This window comes from Sabethes cyaneus, chromosome 1 (assembly GCF_943734655.1).
Source record: "Sabethes cyaneus chromosome 1, idSabCyanKW18_F2, whole genome shotgun sequence".
Lineage (NCBI taxonomy): Eukaryota > Metazoa > Arthropoda > Insecta > Diptera > Culicidae > Sabethes > Sabethes cyaneus.
In genome coordinates this window covers 65,381,149-65,400,908 of record NC_071353.1, presented here as the reverse complement: position 1 = coordinate 65,400,908, position 19,760 = coordinate 65,381,149, and the positions used below count along the sequence as shown (strand labels likewise).

The window sequence follows — 19,760 nt, the reverse complement described above, 5'->3', positions numbered from 1 at the left end:
TTTTATTGCTGCTCTCAGCAGAGTGTGATACGACTACTTGAGCTTATAACCTGAATCTTATAGTGGTTATGAAAACATTCTGAGGAGTGGGCCACTTGGTCAGAGAGCAGTTATATAGCGGTCATCAGAAAGTTCTGGTGGAGCTCATAGTTTTATTAGCGGTTTTATGAAATTGGTCATGAAAACCACTATACGAACATAACAAAACTTGGAATTGTTACTTGGGATATGCCCTATTTACAAAACATGCTGCCGTCTCGAATGCAGCAATTATCGAGGCATTACTTTCCTCATTTTTGCATACAAAACTCTCTCCCGCATCCTGTTTCTCAGACTGAGGCCGTTGCGAGAAAGTTTGGTTGGAGAATACCAATGCGGTTTTTAAGAAGCACGCTCTACAACGGACCGAGTGTTCACCTTGCAACAAATCCTCGATCAATTCCGGGAATTCAACTTACAGACTCACCATTTATTTATAGACTTCAAGGCGGCGTACGATTCAGTTAAACGAAATGAGCTGTGGCTCATTATACTTGAACATGCTTTCGTTTACAAACTTCAAAAGTTATATGTATCTTTGCTAAGCTACTACCACCGAAACAAAAAAAAAGTGTTTCAATTCGTTGTGTAGTTTCTGAGAAAAAGGTACACAAAGTTTAAAAATCGTAGTTTTCCAGGAGCGGCGTTTTATTCCGCCGAAGTTGTTCCACGCCGCACTGGAATGCTTATGTGTATGATCGTTTTTCGGCCACTTCCCGTGGTCGAATCATTACAAATTTAGTATCAAAATAAGCGGAATAGACTGCAGAATCAAAACCTGAAATAAAATAACAATGATTTTTCAAAAATTTTTAGTCGTTCATGTCCCCTTAACCGTGCAACTGTGGAAGAAGCGTATACGCATCTGAACCAGGTAGCTAGGAGGATAGGGTTTCTCATAAATTCTACCAAAACAAGGTATATGGTGACTGGTTCAGTGCGCGGTAGCGCTTCGGATGTTGGAACAGCGGAATTTTACCAAGTACGCAAAGATGCGCATATTGTGAAAAGACTAAAACACGACCGGCTGCAAATGGCTGGCCACGTAACAAGGATGCCGGATGAGAGACCAGTGAAAACAATATTTAGCAGAGAACCCGACAGCCAAAGTAATAATTCTAAGTTTTATTACGTTCCTATAGTGGGCTTCATGACCAATTTCATAAAACCGCTAATAAAACTATGACCGCTATAAATCTGCCTTCTGACCAAGTGGCCCACTCTTCAGAAGATTTTCATAACCTCTATAAAAATCACGTTATAAGCTTAAGTAGTCGTATCATGTTCTGCTGAGAGCAGCTATAAAACCGATTAAGCTATCGCTGCTTGACCGTCAGCGCCATAATTTAATAAAGCTTTTCACTTTTCGATCTAGAAAAAGCTAAATCAGTTTGCCAACTTTGTCAACTTGTAAATACATCCGTGAACAGAAAAGTTAAAGTTTTATGTCAGATATTCTGATCGATTTGATTTATAGCGATCATAATAAAATATCCCAATGAATAATTAATAAATTTTGAGCAATCTTAGTTCATTTGCAGCATATGCGCTTTAAATTTTATCATGCATATTGATATGATAGGTGGATAAAATCAACGCGCCATTGGAATTTTGCAATTTTCGAAAACTGGTTGTTTTAACAAAATAAATATATTCAGTTAGTGTTTCTCAATTTCTAGCAAAATCATTTTAGTTGCTACCTGTGACAGGAAAACCGGTTGATAATAACTTTTTTCTGTAAAACACTTTACTTTGATGAATTTTTGGTTGACGTGGATGCTAGAGCAGCGGGTGTTAGGGGCGACTGAAGAGCGGCAGCAGCAAGCTGTTTTCACTGCAAAACTAGTTAGCTTCAATGAGCCGGTATCTAGGCAATACCGACACGTTATCCATTGGTATCTCTTTTGATCTGTTTTTGAAAAGCATGTAATCCCTGTGCAGGCTATTTCGGCCGGGTCGGATTTAAAAACTACAGACACCACAGAAAACGGACCCAATTTAGCCGCAGTGACTTCATCATTTCTCGCGACTATAACTTAAATTCAGTAGCGTTTCTTTAAGACCAAAATACACGCCGATATTCAGTAAATATTATTCTATCAACTGGTATAAAAATCTTGTCTCGAATGAATATAGTTTAAAAGTAATTTCTGAATATTGTTTAGGCTACCGCTTAATGGGCTGAAAATACCCTTCCGTACCATACCTACAAAAAAATGTTACTTGGCTTGTATTTGCTTTTGAAGAACGCTGAACGAAACTGCTATCTACTGATATACTGAGACAAATTCAAGTGGGTATAGCATTGATACCAAAAAATTTGCGGTTTATGCTGCGGAAACAGCCCAACTGTACGTTAATCTGTATGGCTGGTACCTAATGTCACCGACACTTCACAAAATACTTATCCATGCGCCAGACGTAATAAAGCACGCATTATTACCAATTGGACAGCAGTCAGAGGAGGCTATTGAGTAACGAAATAAACGTTTTCGTGACTACCGGTTGAGCTGCCAGAAAGTTCTCAAAACAGCAATGAACCGAGACATTTTCAATAGACTTTTTTTGAGCTCTGATTCATTAATATATTTTTTTTTTGAAACGGTGGTTCTACAATTGATGAAGGGACGGTAGTGGAAAGTAATAAAAAAACCTTTGTTATAGTATAACAAAGGTAAAAATGTTGGAATGGAGGGGAAAGAGCGGAAAGGTAAGGGGGGCGGGTTATTGGCAGCTACGCTTAACAGGTAGACGTTGTGACTTCTACCTTTTGTAAACGCTGCAAGTGTTGTTGGTTCCAAAAATTTCATTACTTTCATTACTTTCCCCTACAGACCCTTCATCAATTGTAGAACCACCATTTTAAAAAAATAATATATGTGCTTGACCGCATTTCAAGGTCAATACTAAAAACACGAAGTTGGTCCCTGATTTATTGCTGAGTAGTTCTCGCGCAAAGTCAATAAAAATAAAAGTAAAAGTGGCATTCGAATTCGTAGCGGTTTTTAAAACTGTAAAAGTAGGACTTTTGTTCTGCATACTGCTATGTTTGACGACATCTAATTGTAAGTCGGATTAACACTGGTGGGTTCCAAGCTTATCTCGAAGTAGAAAGTAGCAGTGATCAGCTCGGAAATCGAGCAGCGAATGAATGACTAATGGCTCGCTGCTTCTCTTTTTATGTCATTTCAACAGTCTTTACATGTCATAAAGCAGGACTACGTAACCGCCACTAGTTTATTCTGCTTCTCTGTCTTGAAGCAACAGCAGCAGCAGCTATAACCACAAACTTGGTGAATGTAATCGTCGTCCGTGCCCGAAAAGCAAGGTTATCACACGGAAAATGTATGGGATATTTTTAACTTCGTTGATTTTCACTGTCTAGCGATTAGAAAACAATCTTTTCAAGAAAACCATATAATTGCTGCATCTTTTATGAATTGAATGGTAGGCATACCATTGAAATTCGTTCTGAATTGGATAAACTATTAGCGTTCAAAATCTACCATTATTTCGTGACGCTGACTTGAATACAAAGTTTGGATTGACACCCTGAGAAAAATATAGTTCTACGTCAAAAAAAAATTCGCGCTATTCAAATATTTTTTTTCGGTTTCGGGTAACTTCGCGCAACCCAGACAACTTTTAGGTGGAAGTACTATATTTTGTCAATAAAAAAATATTGTCATCAGGACTAGATAGATCTCCAAAGGAATCTAAAAAATCGATTGAAAAATGTGCTATTTCTCAACAAATTTTTTTATAGCTCGTTAAGGGAAAGAGATAGAGAGTTACTGTATTAAACAAAGTTGCTTGTTTTAGTGTGTTCTACAACTTTGCTGAAGACACCATATCTTTTTGAACGCATTTAAATAAATGAAAATTTGAATCATCCTTATGAAACCTCCAAAATAACCCTCCAGCATTTGTCTATTGTGAAAACGTTATAGGATAACATCTTCCCATACCTATCTCTAAATATTAAAGCACAGATGCAGCCCATATTTCACTTCCATTAGTTTTAGGAAGCCCATTTTTATTCCAAACGCCGTAGCAATATTTATAGCTCATGCTGAACGAAAACAGTGTTTAAATCACTCCCTACGGTACGTAAATTCTACTTTCGAAACAAATTCATTCTATCTGTTTTACTCGATGCTGGTGATAACACAAAAATTATAGCGTTCTGTTTGAAACATTTCCACATTCTACCATTCAGCATGTAAATAGGAGTTCAAACTTTTACGATGCATTCAACATTCAGTTGTTTTCTGGATGAACATTTGCTGAAATTGCCTCGGGTTTGCTTGTTTATGAAAATTTCACTTTTATGGTAGTCTCCGCTTCCGCTCTTGCGTTTAGTACGAGGTCGATTGAAGTGTGTACTGCACACAGCAAATTCCAGCGTAATATTACCGTCGGCGGCAGTCGGTTCAAACTAAGCACAGTTTTAAATATCCTAGCGTGGAGGATTACAGAAAGTCGAACGCCAGTCTTTATAAGGCGTTCAGGGTGTTCCTTATTTGTAATTCAGTGTGTTATAAATATCAGAACAGTTGTTAGTTGTCAAATGTTGCCGAAAGAAACTTTCTAAGAGGGTATATTAAGAAATGAGATTACCTTTTTTACAAGTTTTTGTTCATCCGATGTTAGACAACTGAAGGGGGGGGACGAATAAAAACAAAAGAGATTTTTTTAACCACGTAAAAAAAGATGCATTTTTAAGTTCCATCGTGAAAACCGAATCTATTCTTGCTTTTCATATATGAGTAATTCTCACTGAAACGGGGCCACTACTTACACGAGGTCTGCAAATATTGAAACTTTTGCGCTTAATTGGTTGAAAATGGTTAAAAAATAAGAATTACACTTTTGATACCTCGAAATAGGGGACCCCTCGTGCGCCAAGGGGTCTAACATTTTCAAAAAATGTTGAATTTTGAGCAAACCTTGGAATCTATATCATGTTATATTTCATAAATTTGCCATGAAACAACTAACAAACAGTCCGGTTCTGTAAAGAAGAAGAACAGGGCTTTCAAATGGAGTAAAATTTTTTTTTGTGGGCCATCTTGGATTTGGTCGCCATATTGAATTTTATCAAATAATCGCCGTTTTCAACAAGAGCCACCCAACCAATTTTCATTTTAACACCACCATTGGAAAGCTGACAAAAAATGCTATCTAAAGATTACCCTAGTCCAATGGTGCCCAAATATTTTTGACCATCAGCTTATGAAGTAATTTGCGGTTTCGTCACTAACGAGAATGACATTTAATTACAAATGACGTTAATGTAGGAGTGAGAGGGGAGCGAAGAGTGGAGGAGAGGATCCGGGAATTTGATATTTGATGTTTTTGATATTATTGCTACTGCGAACAGCCTCAGCTAGGGCCCCAGCTAATGTCAAAAAATCTTTAAATGTGTGCGTGGTGGAATACTTCATTGCTGAGAAAAATACGCGTAAGAAGACCAACAATTGAAAAGGACCCAATACAGGAGGGTCAGTCCCGGCGTAGTGGTATAGCATGCACGTCTCTCACGCCGAGGACCCGGGCTCAAATCCCAGTCCCGCAGAAGTCACAAATGACACAAGCTGTTACAGTGACTATAATCTGACAAAAAAAGGGTCCAAGTCCAAAATGTAAACAAACCAAATGAGGGTTCGTTTTCCTGTGCTATTCCAGCTAGAAATAACTCTTACTCGGTTTGTTTACATTTTGGACTTGGGCCCTTTTCAATTGTTGGTCTTCATATTATGGTCCGGCTACCTACATGAGTTTTCGACGTCGAAACGAGTTTTGATTATTGCCTACTGGTGCGCTTAGTGCAGTTAAATTTTTGAATGACTCACAATATCGACGGGCTCTTTTACGAGGCTAATTTTACCTTACACCAAGAATTCACCTTAATCCTACTATCTAGTTAAAACACATTAAATTTATTACGATACTTACAATGTTTTAAGCTTGGTGGATATCCCTTCGAATACGTTGGGTTCGAGAAACTCTAATCTCGGCGCATGGGCTATATAAATTGTCCGTAAATTTTTCAGTTTAGAAAAGGCTCTCGCTTCGATATGATGAAAATCTTTTAGGTACATAAGAAATCTGTAAGTATAAATTAAAGATATTCGTTTAAAATTTTTAATAAAACTTTTGAAACAAGGTATGCGGGTAAAGTTGACATATCTTTTTTTCTCATTATGTAGTGGAGAGTAGTCAACAGTGAGACAATGGGAATAACTTCGCCATACAGCATTCAAGATCCATGATATTTTCCTGGAAACAGTGAGACAAACATGCGTGAGACACACTGAGACAATGCTATCGCCATGCAATTTTTTGTGTTAAATTGTAAATCAATCCATATGAATTGACTGTAAATAAATTCTGAAGTGTAAGTTAAAAGTCAGATAACCAGCATTAGTCCTGTATATGAATATATATGTAGAAGTGAATTTAATCGAAATGTTCAATCATACCCAGCAATAATTTATACACACAATAAACAGAACGAGCTCTAAATTATTCACTCTTTTTCACACTCACTATGTATCACTCTTCCCACCTTCACATTTGTAATTGTAACTAATTTAGCTTATAACCGATAATGGCTACTCGTCGCCAATTCTTTACGTGTCTCGACACACGCAAGTCGGCTTTAACCTGGTCGAGCCATCTAGCACGTTGGGTCCCTCTATGCCGGTGGAGGTTTTGAAAGGAATAGATTTCACTGCATAGTCGTCCGGCATCCTTGCAACGTGGCCGGCCCACCGCAGTCTCCCAACATTCGCCAGCTGTACGATGGGAATTTCTTCAAGCAGTGCCTCTAGCACATGATTCATACGCCTACGCCACTCTCCGTTTTTCGTTTGTACCCCGCCAAAAATAGTTCGCAACACCTTTCGTTCAAATACTGCAAGTGCACGTATATCATCCGCAGGTAAAATTACTGTCTCCAGTCTGTAGAGGACTACCGATCTGATTAACGTTTTGTACATCGTCTACTTTGTGCGGCGGCGAATGCTCCTTGATGGAAGCGTTTTACGGAGGGTAAAGTAGGTTCGATTTCCAGCTTGAATTCGTCGTTGGATCCCCTTCACTACTTGTGGCTTGAGCAGCATGTCCTTACTCGTATTATTGTCGGCGGTGACCAGAGTTGCAAAATATACGAATTCATCAACCACATCCAGTTCATCGCCGTCAATAGCCACTCTTGGGAGGCAAACGTTTCCTTCTCTGGAGCCTCTTCCAATCATATATTTGGTTTTCGACGCATTGATTTGTAGCTCTATGCTTCTAGACTCCGTTTTTAGTCTGGCGTAGATTGCCTCTGCCGTCCTAAGGTTTCTGGTAATGATCTCCAGATCGTCTGCGAAGACTAAGAGTTGACTACTCTTGCTGAAGATCGTTCCTCTCGTTTCCATTCCCGCTCGCCGGATCACACCTTCAATAGCGATATTGAATAACATACAGGACACCTTGCCGCAACCCTCTGCGCGATTCGAAAAGACTCAAGAGTGTCTCCGAAACGCGCACGTAGCACATCCCTCGCTCCAGGGGTAGCTTTGATCAGCCGCGTCAGTTTGCCCGGAAAACCGTACTCGTGCGTTATCTGCCATAGCTGTTCACGTTCAACTATATCGTATGCTGCTCTGAAATCCACGAAAATATGATGCGTGGGCACGTTGTACTCTCGGCATTTCTGGAGGATTTGTCGGAGATTGAAAATTTGATCCGTAATAACACGGACCCTCATAAAGCCCGCCTGATACAGCCCTACAAAATATCTTGCTATTGAAGAATTTGTTCTGTTTATAGGAGACTAGGCCACTGCGACCAGCATTTAGATCTATTGTGGATGGTATTGGGGATAGACGACGCAACAAAATCAGGGAGAGTACCTTGTAAACGGCGTTGACTAACGTGATGCCGCGGTAATTACAGCAATCTAGCCGGCCGCCCTTTTTGTAGTTGGGACAAACTACACTTTGCTTCCACTCCTCCGGCAGTTTCTCCTCCTCCCAAATCCTTGAAATTATCCAATGACGGGGCGTTGCTAGCGGTTCTTGGCAATTTTTGTGGAGTTCTGCTGGGAGTTGATCCTTTCCGGTGGCGAACCGTAACGACTGAAACTTTTTTCGGATTGAAGAGCTCGTTGATGACCAAAAATTTTTTTAAATTTTCTGAAAATTTCTCTCGGGCGATTCGGGAGAAATTGATCAGTTGGGTGCAATTGATCACCGGGGACCAACGGGCAAAAACTCGTTATTCTACATTTATACTGATTCATAAAGTTAAATTTTCACCCATCCATATAAACATTGAGTTAAAGATCGAAGTCACTTGGATTCCAACTAGAAATTTTCTTATAAATGGCTTGGTTTTTAAAATTTACTATTTTAATCGAATCGGAATTTTCAGCATGCCAGATAAGACTCCTTTCCGCTCACACAAATTTCGTTGCTGAAGGAAGCTTAAATAGAACTAATTCGGTTCTCCAATTATCTGACTGTGCTTTGATACTTACCATGATTAAAATAATGCGATAAAATTTATTTAATTGAACCTTTCAAAAAATAAAACGATTGATAAAATCATGGACTGAGACAATATTGATTCCTAAATCGCTATGGATACAAAATCAGCTCCATTCCACATGCGACAGTTCACAAATGTAACATGTGAAGCAGAATGGAGATTTATGAAGGAGTGCAAAAGACAGACAATACTTTGCACAAATTTTACAAAAGTTCTATATGGCAGTCGTGTGATAGTGCAAGAGATCGGTTTTTGCTTACATAGGAAAATGCTACTACACCTTCAAAGAGACAATCAAGTTCCCGTATTAGTGTTACGTTCATTTCACATTTTATTGTTCATTTCACATACATACAGCTATGTTTTTTTTTTCAAAAAACGCAGTTACGATGCTCAAATTTGTTTAATACCCTTTTTATCATTCATATTTATACAGCAGATGCATCAACCATACTAATATAGGACTGACTGCCTCATTTTTGTGCTGTCGTGTATAGGCGACATTGCACAATGGGGAATCGCTGGCCATCAGTCACAACATGAAAGTTCATTTCGACTCTCCGTTGTATTTTGCCTGTGATTCTAAACTGTTGAAGTGTTTGAATTTGAATTTTCTATAAATCTTGAAAGTATCTGAGCCTGTTTTAGTGTTTTTTTTTTTGAAAAATAACGCAATATTTCATTTCATCAATTTTAATTTTCAATAAAAAAAATGCCATATTTTTGCATAAAACACGCTAAAAAGTTTTGACGCCAAGGTTCACCACTATTGACACTACCGATAAAAGTTAGCGTAAAATATTTCAAATGGATATAGCCTCATTTAGCGCAGAGTACAAATGTTACGCTTATAAGGCTACTATATCCGAATTCAATAATATAGACAAAATGCAAACACTCAAAGTAAACGTAGGAAATCTCAATTATGGGATATCTCCTTTATACAGTTGGAAAAGCTGCTTTGAATGCATGGTCCATATTGTATATTGACTAGAATTTAGAGGTTAGAGAAAATCTGGAGGACACGGTGATAATAATGACGGAAATACAGCTCGGCTCGAAGATGTTTTGCCAATCCTGGTTCCTAAAATCACGGGTATCCTAGTTCTGAAATCACGGGTGTAGGTATAGAAATTTTCTCATAGCAAGTTCTTGAACACATTATTTCAGAAAAATTCGTAACTCATTGTTTCTATACCACAAAAGTTTAAACCTCATATAATATGCCCACTGCAACGCAAAGAATTGGAATTTGCGGTTATAAATCAATCTAGACAACTATATATGACTTCTGCGGGGTTGGAAATTGAACCCAGGTCCTCGGCATGAGAGGCGTGAATACGTGAATGCTAACCACTACACCGAGATTGATCCCCACAAAAATATGGTTATTGTTCTATGATAAAAATACAAGAGAATATTTTACACGCAAAAATGAGGGTGAAAACACAAATCGTGATAAAATTATTCGTCTTCTTATTTCTCCGGATAATTTTTTTTCCTCTCCTATTACAACTGCGTCCATTGATAAGGAATATTGTTGTATGACCCATATTTGATCTGGTGCTAGTTAGATATCCTATCACAATTAAGGTGTGATGGACAATGGTTAACATAGCGCACGGTCCCAGTTAGGCTCGACTCGTTGTATTAAACCTAATACCCTACCAGGATCGCTTTGCCAAATTTCGAAAGGCTCTAATAACCCCTTAACAAATATTGACATCCTTTGATTGAGTAATGCTCCACAATTGCAGAGTATATGTTCAGCAGTTTCTATATCTAATCGGCAAAAACGACATTCAGTAGTATCATTTTTGCCTATATTATTTAAGTGATATCTGCTCGGGCAGTGACCAGTCAACAGACCAGTAAAAAACCCGAAGATCTTTTTTACTAAGATATAATAAGATCCGAGCTTTTGCTGCACTTGGTCTTATGAATCTTTTTACTTGTCTGGATGTGGCCGTGGCGTTCCAATTTGATTCTACCATGGACATTTCCCATTTTCTTATTTCGGTTCTCAGAGCACACTTCGGGACTCCGCAAAACGGTTCCGGGTCAATGAAGTTTGATACAGAACCTTCTCTTGCTAGACTTTTTCATTTCCCTCAATACCACAATGACCGGGCAGCCAGTATAAAGTTATTTCGTTCCTACTGGCCAATTGCCTAAGAGAGAGAATGCATTCCCACACTAGCTTCGATTTACATGTAAAAGCTTTAAGCGCATTGAGAGCCGCTTGGCTATCTGAAAATATGCAAATCTGTACATCCTATTTAAACAGATATTCGCACAATCAATAATGGCGAGAAATTCTGCTTGAAATACTGTTGGGCTATGACCCATTGGCATAATTGGTATAAGGGCCAAAAACCCCAGCCCCAGTATTTTCACCCATCTTCGACCCATCAGTATAGAACACAATTGAACCTGGACGCAAACTTGGCCCACCAGACTCCCAAACATAGCGGCTTGATTTAACCACTTTGAAGGGTACGCCATAGTTTATCTTCGTTGTCATCCAATCTTCAATTGTAGGAATATCTGAGTTTAGCCTGAAATCCTTAACGATCCTTAAATGTCCTGTCAGATCGCCGTCTAAAATCTTGTTATACCGTTTGAATTGCAGGGCACTTTTCGCGGCCTGTTGCTTCACGAATTGATGCAAAGGTAACAGGTTAAGAAGGGCATCCAAAGCAACTGATGGTGTACATTTCATTGCTCCAGTTATTGAAATACAAGCAAGCCTCTGTAGTCCGGATAAAGTTTATAGCTTCTTCGAAACGGAAAAATATAATTAGGAAATCTTCCTGAGAACGCGATATTACTACTGAAGACGAAAAGTGAAACGATTGATTCTGCAGAAGGAGAAGACGACCAAGAAGATGAAGATAAGGAACATTAAGAAAACTAGTAAGAGGAAAAGTTTTTATTTTTGATTAATATTAACTTATAAGTGATTTTGCGTTGTTTATTAAAGCTCATAATTGCTTTGTATTGTTTTATAAAAAAAATTTATCCTATAAAAATCCATCTGCAATAGTTTTCGAAATGATCGTCATTTCTTATACGTTACGATACTTGGAAAATAGTTGAAAATTCTCCGTTGCACAAAAAATATACGTTCTAATGCACCCGAAATTCGGGCTCAGCACCCCAAAATTACTTAGGAACCACATATTATTCTTGATTTAAATAGATTTTTTTGCTTGGCTTTTTTTGCTTTTGCTTGGAGTCGCCCCACTGTCCACTGTGCAGTGGTCTAATAAGTAAATCTCGACTGGCAGCGACTGTTAGAATCAAGTTAGGGTCAGTGAACCCAACTCCGCAAATGTCATGTACACAAACAGCAAAATCTGCCGAATGGAAACAGAAAGGTAGGTTGCGAAAAGCTTTGTTTGGTTCATATACTAAACTATTATTTAAGCATTGATAAAATTGAAAAATAAATGCAATAAAAACAAAAACAAAAACAAGTTTGATCGAAACATTAGGTGGTCGGATAAAATTGCTTTATATTAATGAAGATTTCAAATGAATGAAATGAATGACATAACGATTATTTCCAATTTACTTACAAGTCTCGTAACTCATCTGCATACACTACAAGAGCATTCTCGCGTAGCCGCTTAATGCCGATGTTTTCCAAGATGAGTTTCTGCATCGTTGTTAGCTTCTGAGGAATCCTTACTATAGACGAACCCTCGCATTTACAGTGTATCTCTTCTAAGAAGTCATCGGTTGAATTCCAGCACCTACAGCTACCTTTCTTTGCCTCAGCCTGTGTAGTGCTGTTGGTTTCCAGCAGCAAGGTATGATTGCTTTCCGAGAATATTTCAGAATGCATAGCCGCTGGATATGAGTCAACAGCCGTCATGTCAGTGGACGAGGTTGAATCAAATATTACTGGTATGCCCTGTACACCAATAGAACACTTCTTTGAAAAGCTTCCAATGCTTTCCATTCCGCCAGCCAAAACATGACCGAGAAAAACCAATGCACTCCAATACACTTTTTGTTTAACGCGCTTCGAAATGCATGCGCTCATTATTCGCATCTTTTCCCTCCAATTTTGCCGAAGTTGCGTTCTACTTTTACGTTTATCTAGACCACAGTTTCAAATTTTTACCACAGTTACCAAGGCGTCGGTCTCAAGCAAGGTCTCGAATGTTTCTTTCACATAATTTCCACTTATGGCTTCTAGCCTCTTGCATCCCGTATCAATGCACATCACGTTTTTTATAAAACACAATCTTCAGCTGACAAAAGAACACATCAATTTTACACCTCATTACCACCCACTGAGTCTATTTAACACATTGATGTTATTCAAAGAGCACAAAAACGCTTTTTATCGTAAATTATGTCTCATTTGCCGCTCTCCCTGTTTCGTTCAACAGTCAGCGAAGGTTTTGGCACCGTCATTCTGGTAACCTTACCACCTTACTTACACCCTGGCATCAGTTACACCGAATAGCACCTTTCTGGTTGGAAAACTGAAATGGGTTAAAGAAAATGATTCATAATCAGTACTCTGAAGCATGAACGAATGAATATGTGTTGTAAGGTTTCTCAGCGATCAGTTGCAACATCCCTATTCATATAAAGTTGAGTCCTTCCTGAACCATACATACCAGGAGTATGAAAGAAAAGGACGCGTCCATGATTTCTAGGATTTCAACAGCAGTTTTTATGCTCAAAACAGAAGATATGTTAACGAAAATTCATCATAATGTTCTGACAAACGGAAAGAACACAATGAAAATTTTTCGTGAAGATATCTTGTATTTTGAGTATAGAAACTGCTTTTGAAATCCTAGAAATCAATGACGCTTGTGTGAACTTTAATGTAACCAACATCGAAAGTAACATGGCGTCATTTATTTACCTACATCACCAACATTTCAGAAAATTGAAAAGTTGATAATTTTGAAAACGCATATGAGAAAAACGTTAAAAAATGCGTTGTTTCATTTTCAATTGCCTGAGAAATCTAAATATTTTTACAATAAACAGATTTACTGCATCGATCACCGTGGGACCGTAATGTCAGGCGAACCATGACGTTAGGCAGACCATAACGAAGTTACACTGTAGACACACGAGATTTGACGTTTATTGGTCATCATTCTGCTCTGAATTAGGTCTCATTGATGAGCAGCGCGAGAAAAGTATCAAAAGATAAGTGAAAGGAAAACAAAGAAGCCAATTGTCACGTTTCGTCTCCGATCGAATCAATCGTTACGTAAACTCCTCTATACTGATGGGTCGAAGAGGGGTGAAAATACTGGAGCTGGGATTTTTGGCCCTGGAGTCAGGAAAGTTATATCAATGGGTCATAGCCCAACAGTATTTCAAGCAGAAATTCACGCCGAATGTGCGAATACCTGTTTAAATAGGAGGTACAGATTTGCAAAGATCTGCATATTTTCAGATAGCCAAGCGGCTCTCAATGCGCTTAAAGCTTTTACATGTAAATCGAAGCTAGTGTGGGAATTCTCTCTCTTAGGCAATTGGCCAGTAGGAACGAAGTAACTTTATACTGAGTGCCCGGTCATTGTGGTATTGAGGGAAATGAAAAAGTCTAGCAAGAGAAGGTTCTGCATCAAACTTCAGTGAGCCGGAACCGTTTTGCGGAGTGCCGGAGTGTGCTCTGAGGACCGAAATAAGAAAATGGGAAATGTCCATGGTAGAATCAAATTGGAACGCCACGGATACATCCAGACAAGCGAAAAGATTCATAAGACTAAGTGCCGCAAAAGCCCGGATCTTATTAAATCTTAGTAAAAAAGATCTACGGGTAGTTACTGGTCACTGCCCGAGCAGATATTCCTTAAACAAAATAGGTAAAAATGATACTACTGAATGTCGTTTTTGCCGATTAGATATAGAAACTGCTGAACATATACTCTGCAATTGTGAAGCATTATTCAATCAAAGGATGTCAATTTTTGGAAAGGGGTTACTAGAGTTTTTCGAAATTTGGCAAAGCGATCCTGGTAGGGTGTTAGGCTTTATAAAACGAGTCGAGCTTAACACACCCTCATCCAGCGGCACTGCTTCAACGCTTTGCCCATACTTAGTAGTGACTTGAGGTGACTTGAGTCGTTCCAGATTGTACCGTCAACTTATGTGAACTTATGTAGCTGTTGAGTTAGTTTTGCCTCTGACATATAAAAGGTGCTACCCAGGTTGATACGGTGTATACCGATCTTAAAGCTGACTTCGACCATATTGGCCACCAGATTTTGCTGCGAATGTTGTACCGATTAGGAGCTTCAAAGCACTTTGTCTGCTGGCTTTAAACATACTGAAGGAATCGCAATTTCACCGTTAAGTTTGGTTCAACCGAGTCAAGTAACTTCTGCAACAAGTCTGAAGTTCCACAGGGAAGTAATTTAGGACCATTACATTTTCTCATATACTTTTACAACGTATGCCCTGTAATTCCTTACTTACTAATTCAGCTCCAGGCCGTTGTTTCCTCTGCTGTACGAAGAAGTCAACTCCATTCCACTCGGTCCATGGCCGCAATTCGCCAGCCACGTAGTCTGCGTAGGGTCCGCAGGTTGCCTTCCACTTGATCGATCCATCTTGCCCGCTGCGCGCCCCGCCGTCTCGCTCCAGCCGGATTATTGTTAAGAACTTTTTTAACCAGGCTGTCGTCCGACATCCTCACATCGTGCCCAGCCCATCGCATACCACTAATTTTTGCGGTGTGAGCGATGGGTGGTTCCATAAACACCTGATGCAATTCAAGGTTCGTTCGCCTCCTCCACGTTCCGTCTTCCATCTGCACTCCACCGTAGATGGTGCACAACACCTTCCGTTCGAAAACACTAGAAGCGCGTTGGTCCTCCACGAGCATAGTCCATGCCTCATGACCGTAAAGGACTACCGGTCTAATCAGCGTCTTGTAGATTGATAGCTTCGTGTGGTGGCAAATTTTGTTCAATTGCAGCCTCCTACGGAGTCCAAAGTAGCACGATTTCCTGCCATAACGAGTCTTTGTATTTCTCTGCTGGTGTCGTTGTTTGCGGTAACCAGTCAGCCCAGATACACGAACTCTTCTACCACCTCGATTTCATCACCGTCTAAATGAATCCGAGGAGGGAGATCAGCATTCACTTCTCTAGAACCTCTTCCTTTCATTTATTTTGTTTTCGATACATTAATGATAAGTCCAATTCGTCAACGAATTCAAGAAGCTGGACGGACATCGCGAATATCGTGCCACTTGTGTCTATCTCCGCTCTTCTAATCACATCCTCCAAAGCGATGTTGAACAGCAAACATGAAAACCAATCATCTTGCCGTAACCCTCTTCGAGATTCAAAGGGGCTCGGGACTGCCTCTGATACTCGCACAACACACATTACTCGACTTACACACTTTTTGTAGATCGGACACACGATGCCTTCCGCTCACTCCTCCGGTAGTAGCTCCTCCTCCCAAATCTTAACAATGACCCAGTGTTATAATATACGTATAACCTAAAAATATTCCTCGATGTAAGATCAGCAGAGGACTGCAAACAGCTGCAAAATTTGGTAAACCGATTTGCTGATTGGTGTCATATGTAGATACATTCTTACCTCAGAGCGCCCAAATGTTCAGTTATCTCTCTTACCAGACGCAAAATTCCAATCTTATATTGCATACAGAATCAATGATCTGCGACGTATTGCGGATATCAAAGAATTAGGAGCGGAATTGGACTTCAAGTTTACATTCCAAAACCACTTTTCCAGCTTTATTGCGAAAACAAACCACCCAGCTAGCACCAACTCGTATATCAATGTACGAAAACTATCGTGAATAACTCCTAACAAACTCGTTGATTTTCTGTCGTATATAATGATAATGACTGACATACATACGATTTTCAGCACAAAATCGTAGAGTAGTATGGAGCGACTCGCGCTTAATCGGATATTATCGTATATAAATACTTATATAGTCGTAACGCTCAAAATTATTCGTAATCACGTATATCGCCTCCAAAATAGTACGGATATGCCAATTTTGCGCATGAAATACGATTTATTTAGCATATATATATATCTGTACGTAATGTTGCTTTTTACCTTTTTTATACATATGAAAATGCAAACTGGGCACATCTTGGGATTCATAATGCGGATAGCTAAACACTTTTGTGATCCACACTGTTGTGATCCTTTTAGTTTTCATTAGTATGCGCTATTCTTGACACAGCCTCTGTAGTGTGGAAGACGTCGCAAATCTGGATATCTAGATTGAAGCCGTGCAGCGGTGATGCATCAGACACGCGTTAGGTCCCATGGTTTAATCCGATGAATCTGCCACCTTATAAAGACAGATGTAAACTACTAAACGTTGATACTCTAGTTAAAAGAACAAATGTTTCTAGAGCCATCTTCATCGCCAACTCGCTGAAGTGGGAAATCGATGCTCCAGAAGCTATCGCTTCACTAAACATAAAACATCGCGCCGCAAAATCTCAGGTCCGAGACTTCTTTCGACTCGCATTTCATCGCATCTTATACGGAAACAACTAACCAGTTCAAGCAATGTGCCGTTCACCATCTCTTCGGCTTCACACTTTTAACTGACGAATTTAAAGATAGAATTTATTCCTGTGATATTTTAGATATTCTAACTCTATAATTGTTTTGTATTGTATAATTTATTATCCATGCAAATTAGAAGGATTATTCTCTCATACCCATGTAAATCCTAAGTGTGAAAAAAGATAGGTTTTTATGCCAATAGTAAAGGCCTTATCTAAAATTCGCTTTTCCCGTATATTGGCTTCAATGAGAGGTAATCAGTTAAAGTTCAAAAAAATAAATACAAATATAAACATTGATGATATACGAGCGGTGCCTTCCATCAATTAAAACGTGATCGGTTTTCGAGTATGTCTGTCGTGGTGTTCTCCAGTTGTACCGATATGGGAGGCTATGCCGGAAGTAGGTACTTTGTACGGCCATATTTTTAAAGGCGGCCAAGTCAATGAATCGATGTGCGTTTTCGTTCATGAGGGGCTGTGCGCTGAATTTTCCAATGACCGGTTGGAATGCCTCCTCCTGGTTAACCTGCGCACTTAGGTTTCCAACGACGATTTTGACGTATATCTTGGTTGTAGTCGTATTCAAACTCAAGCTCCTAATCGTCCTCGTCACGTCCTAGGTGTGGGCTATGCACTTTGATAATGCTAATGTTGAATAAACGGCCTCTAATCCTCAACTTGCACATACGGCTATCGATTGGCCACCACCCGCTTCTACATGTCTGATAAATGGAGTATGCATTCCTATACGAATGTACCGTAGACTCCGTCCAGCATACCTCCTATTGCGCTACAATGGCAATGTCAAACTTGCGGGCCCTTAATAAGTCAAAAAGAATGCGGGTATTTCCCAAACAATTGTAAGAGTTACAGTTCCATGTTCCAAGCTTTTAACCGTTTTCATTGCCTTAGTCCACGCTCACCTAATTTTCCGGTCTTTCCGGTCCTAATTTTCACGTCTAGTCTCCCCTGAGATGCTATTAACTCCTTTATTTTATTACATTCTTCTACCGTTCTGTAAGAAAACGTCCCGAAAACGTGCATAGATGCGATATAACATAGGAATCGTAGAATTATGAATTCCATCAAATTGATAAAATAGTAATAGATGATTCTATGCTAACTTCTTATACATGCCATGCGCATGTAGACCTTTATTTTTGTAAAATTATTAATGTTTTTAAAATCTGTTTCTGGACGATCGTAAAGTCAACGTTGCTCGCGATAAATGCAACCTCTTTGCTACTCACTTCAAGCAGGCTTTTAATCGTGCTCCCGCTTCCAGAACAAATTGCTTATGCTGTTAAAAACACACCTAACGAAGTCATCAACCTCAACGTCTTTCGTGTAACGGAGGAGATTGTGAAAACTGCCATCGGAAAATGAAAATTTTCGTTAGTGGCCGGACCTGACGGTATTCCATCTTGCATCCTGAAAAAGTGTTCTACTGTTCTCGCAAGACCTCTCTCACTGTTGTTCAATGCTTCAATTCAGCAGTATAAGTTTCCTACTCTATGAAAAGAATCAGTAATGTTCCCTGTACACAAGAAGGGTGATAAGCGCAACGTACAAAACTATCGTGGGATTACATCGTTATGCTCAAGTTCTAAAGTGCTCGAGATAATCGTGAACGACGCTTTGTTCGCTAGCTGTCAACACTACATTTCCTCAGACCAGCATGATTGTTTTTCCAAAACGTTCAGTCTCCACGAATCTCGTCGATTTCGTCTCGTTCTGCCTGCGCAACATGAACGAAGGGGTGCAAATTGATGCAGTGTACACGGATCTGAAAGCTGCGTTTGATCGGGTGGATCACGGCATCCTCCTTGCTAGGCTGGAGAAGCTGGGAGTTTCCGCACCGTTCTGTAAGTGGCTACGTTCGTACCTAACACACCGTAGGCTAAGTGTGAAGATCGGATCAAAGTTCTCCGACTCGTTCAACAACATATCTGGCGTGCCACAGGGGAGCAACCTTGGACCCTTGCTCTTTTCTCTTTTTATAAATGAACTATCATTTCTTCTGCCACCAGGCTGTCGATCTTTTTATGCTGACGATGAAAATATCTTTAAACTAATTAAAATGGACTCCGACTGCATTGAACTGCAACACCTTGTGGACAAATTTGAAGATTGATGCTCGAATAACATGCTTACCGTCAGCATCTCAAAGTGCTTCGCAATCTCCTTTCATCGTAAAAATAAACCCATAGCTTTTAGCTACAACATGGCAGGAAATTTGTTACAGCGCGTCTATCACATTTGTGATCTTGGTGTCGTCCTGGATAGCGCACTAACCTTCCGTATACACTACAACGACATTATCTCCAGAGCCAATAAGCAACTTGGATTTATTTTTAAAATCGCCAAGGAGTTCCGTGGCCCGTACTGTTTTCGATCTTTGTACTATGCACTTGTAAGGTCTGTTTTGGAATTTGGATCAGTGATCTGGTGTCGATATCAACAAATTTGGATCACTAGAATCGAAGCAGTGCAGAAGAAATTTCTACGGTATGCTTTGCGCAGCCTTCCATGGCGCCTTCCATCTGCTTAACTTGGAGACTCTTGAAAGAAGACGTTCCAACGCTCAAGCCACGTTCCTGGCTAGATTGCTATTAGGAGA

General features: G+C 39.5%; 1 protein-coding gene across 1 annotated transcript in view; it reads right to left on the bottom strand.

Moving 5' to 3' along the window:
- The window catches only part of LOC128745774 (lutropin-choriogonadotropic hormone receptor), a 42,327-nt gene extending 29,864 nt beyond the window's left edge, over positions 1 to 12,463 (bottom strand). Inside the window, exons 1-2 of the mRNA XM_053842851.1 lie at positions 12,165 to 12,463; positions 5,998 to 6,150 (exon numbers count right to left, since the gene is read on the bottom strand). Of these exons, the coding sequence (XP_053698826.1) occupies positions 5,998 to 6,150; positions 12,165 to 12,463 (452 nt within the window). The remainder of the gene's footprint in view (positions 1 to 5,997; positions 6,151 to 12,164) is intronic.
- Positions 12,464 to 19,760: the final 7,297 nt, after the last annotated feature.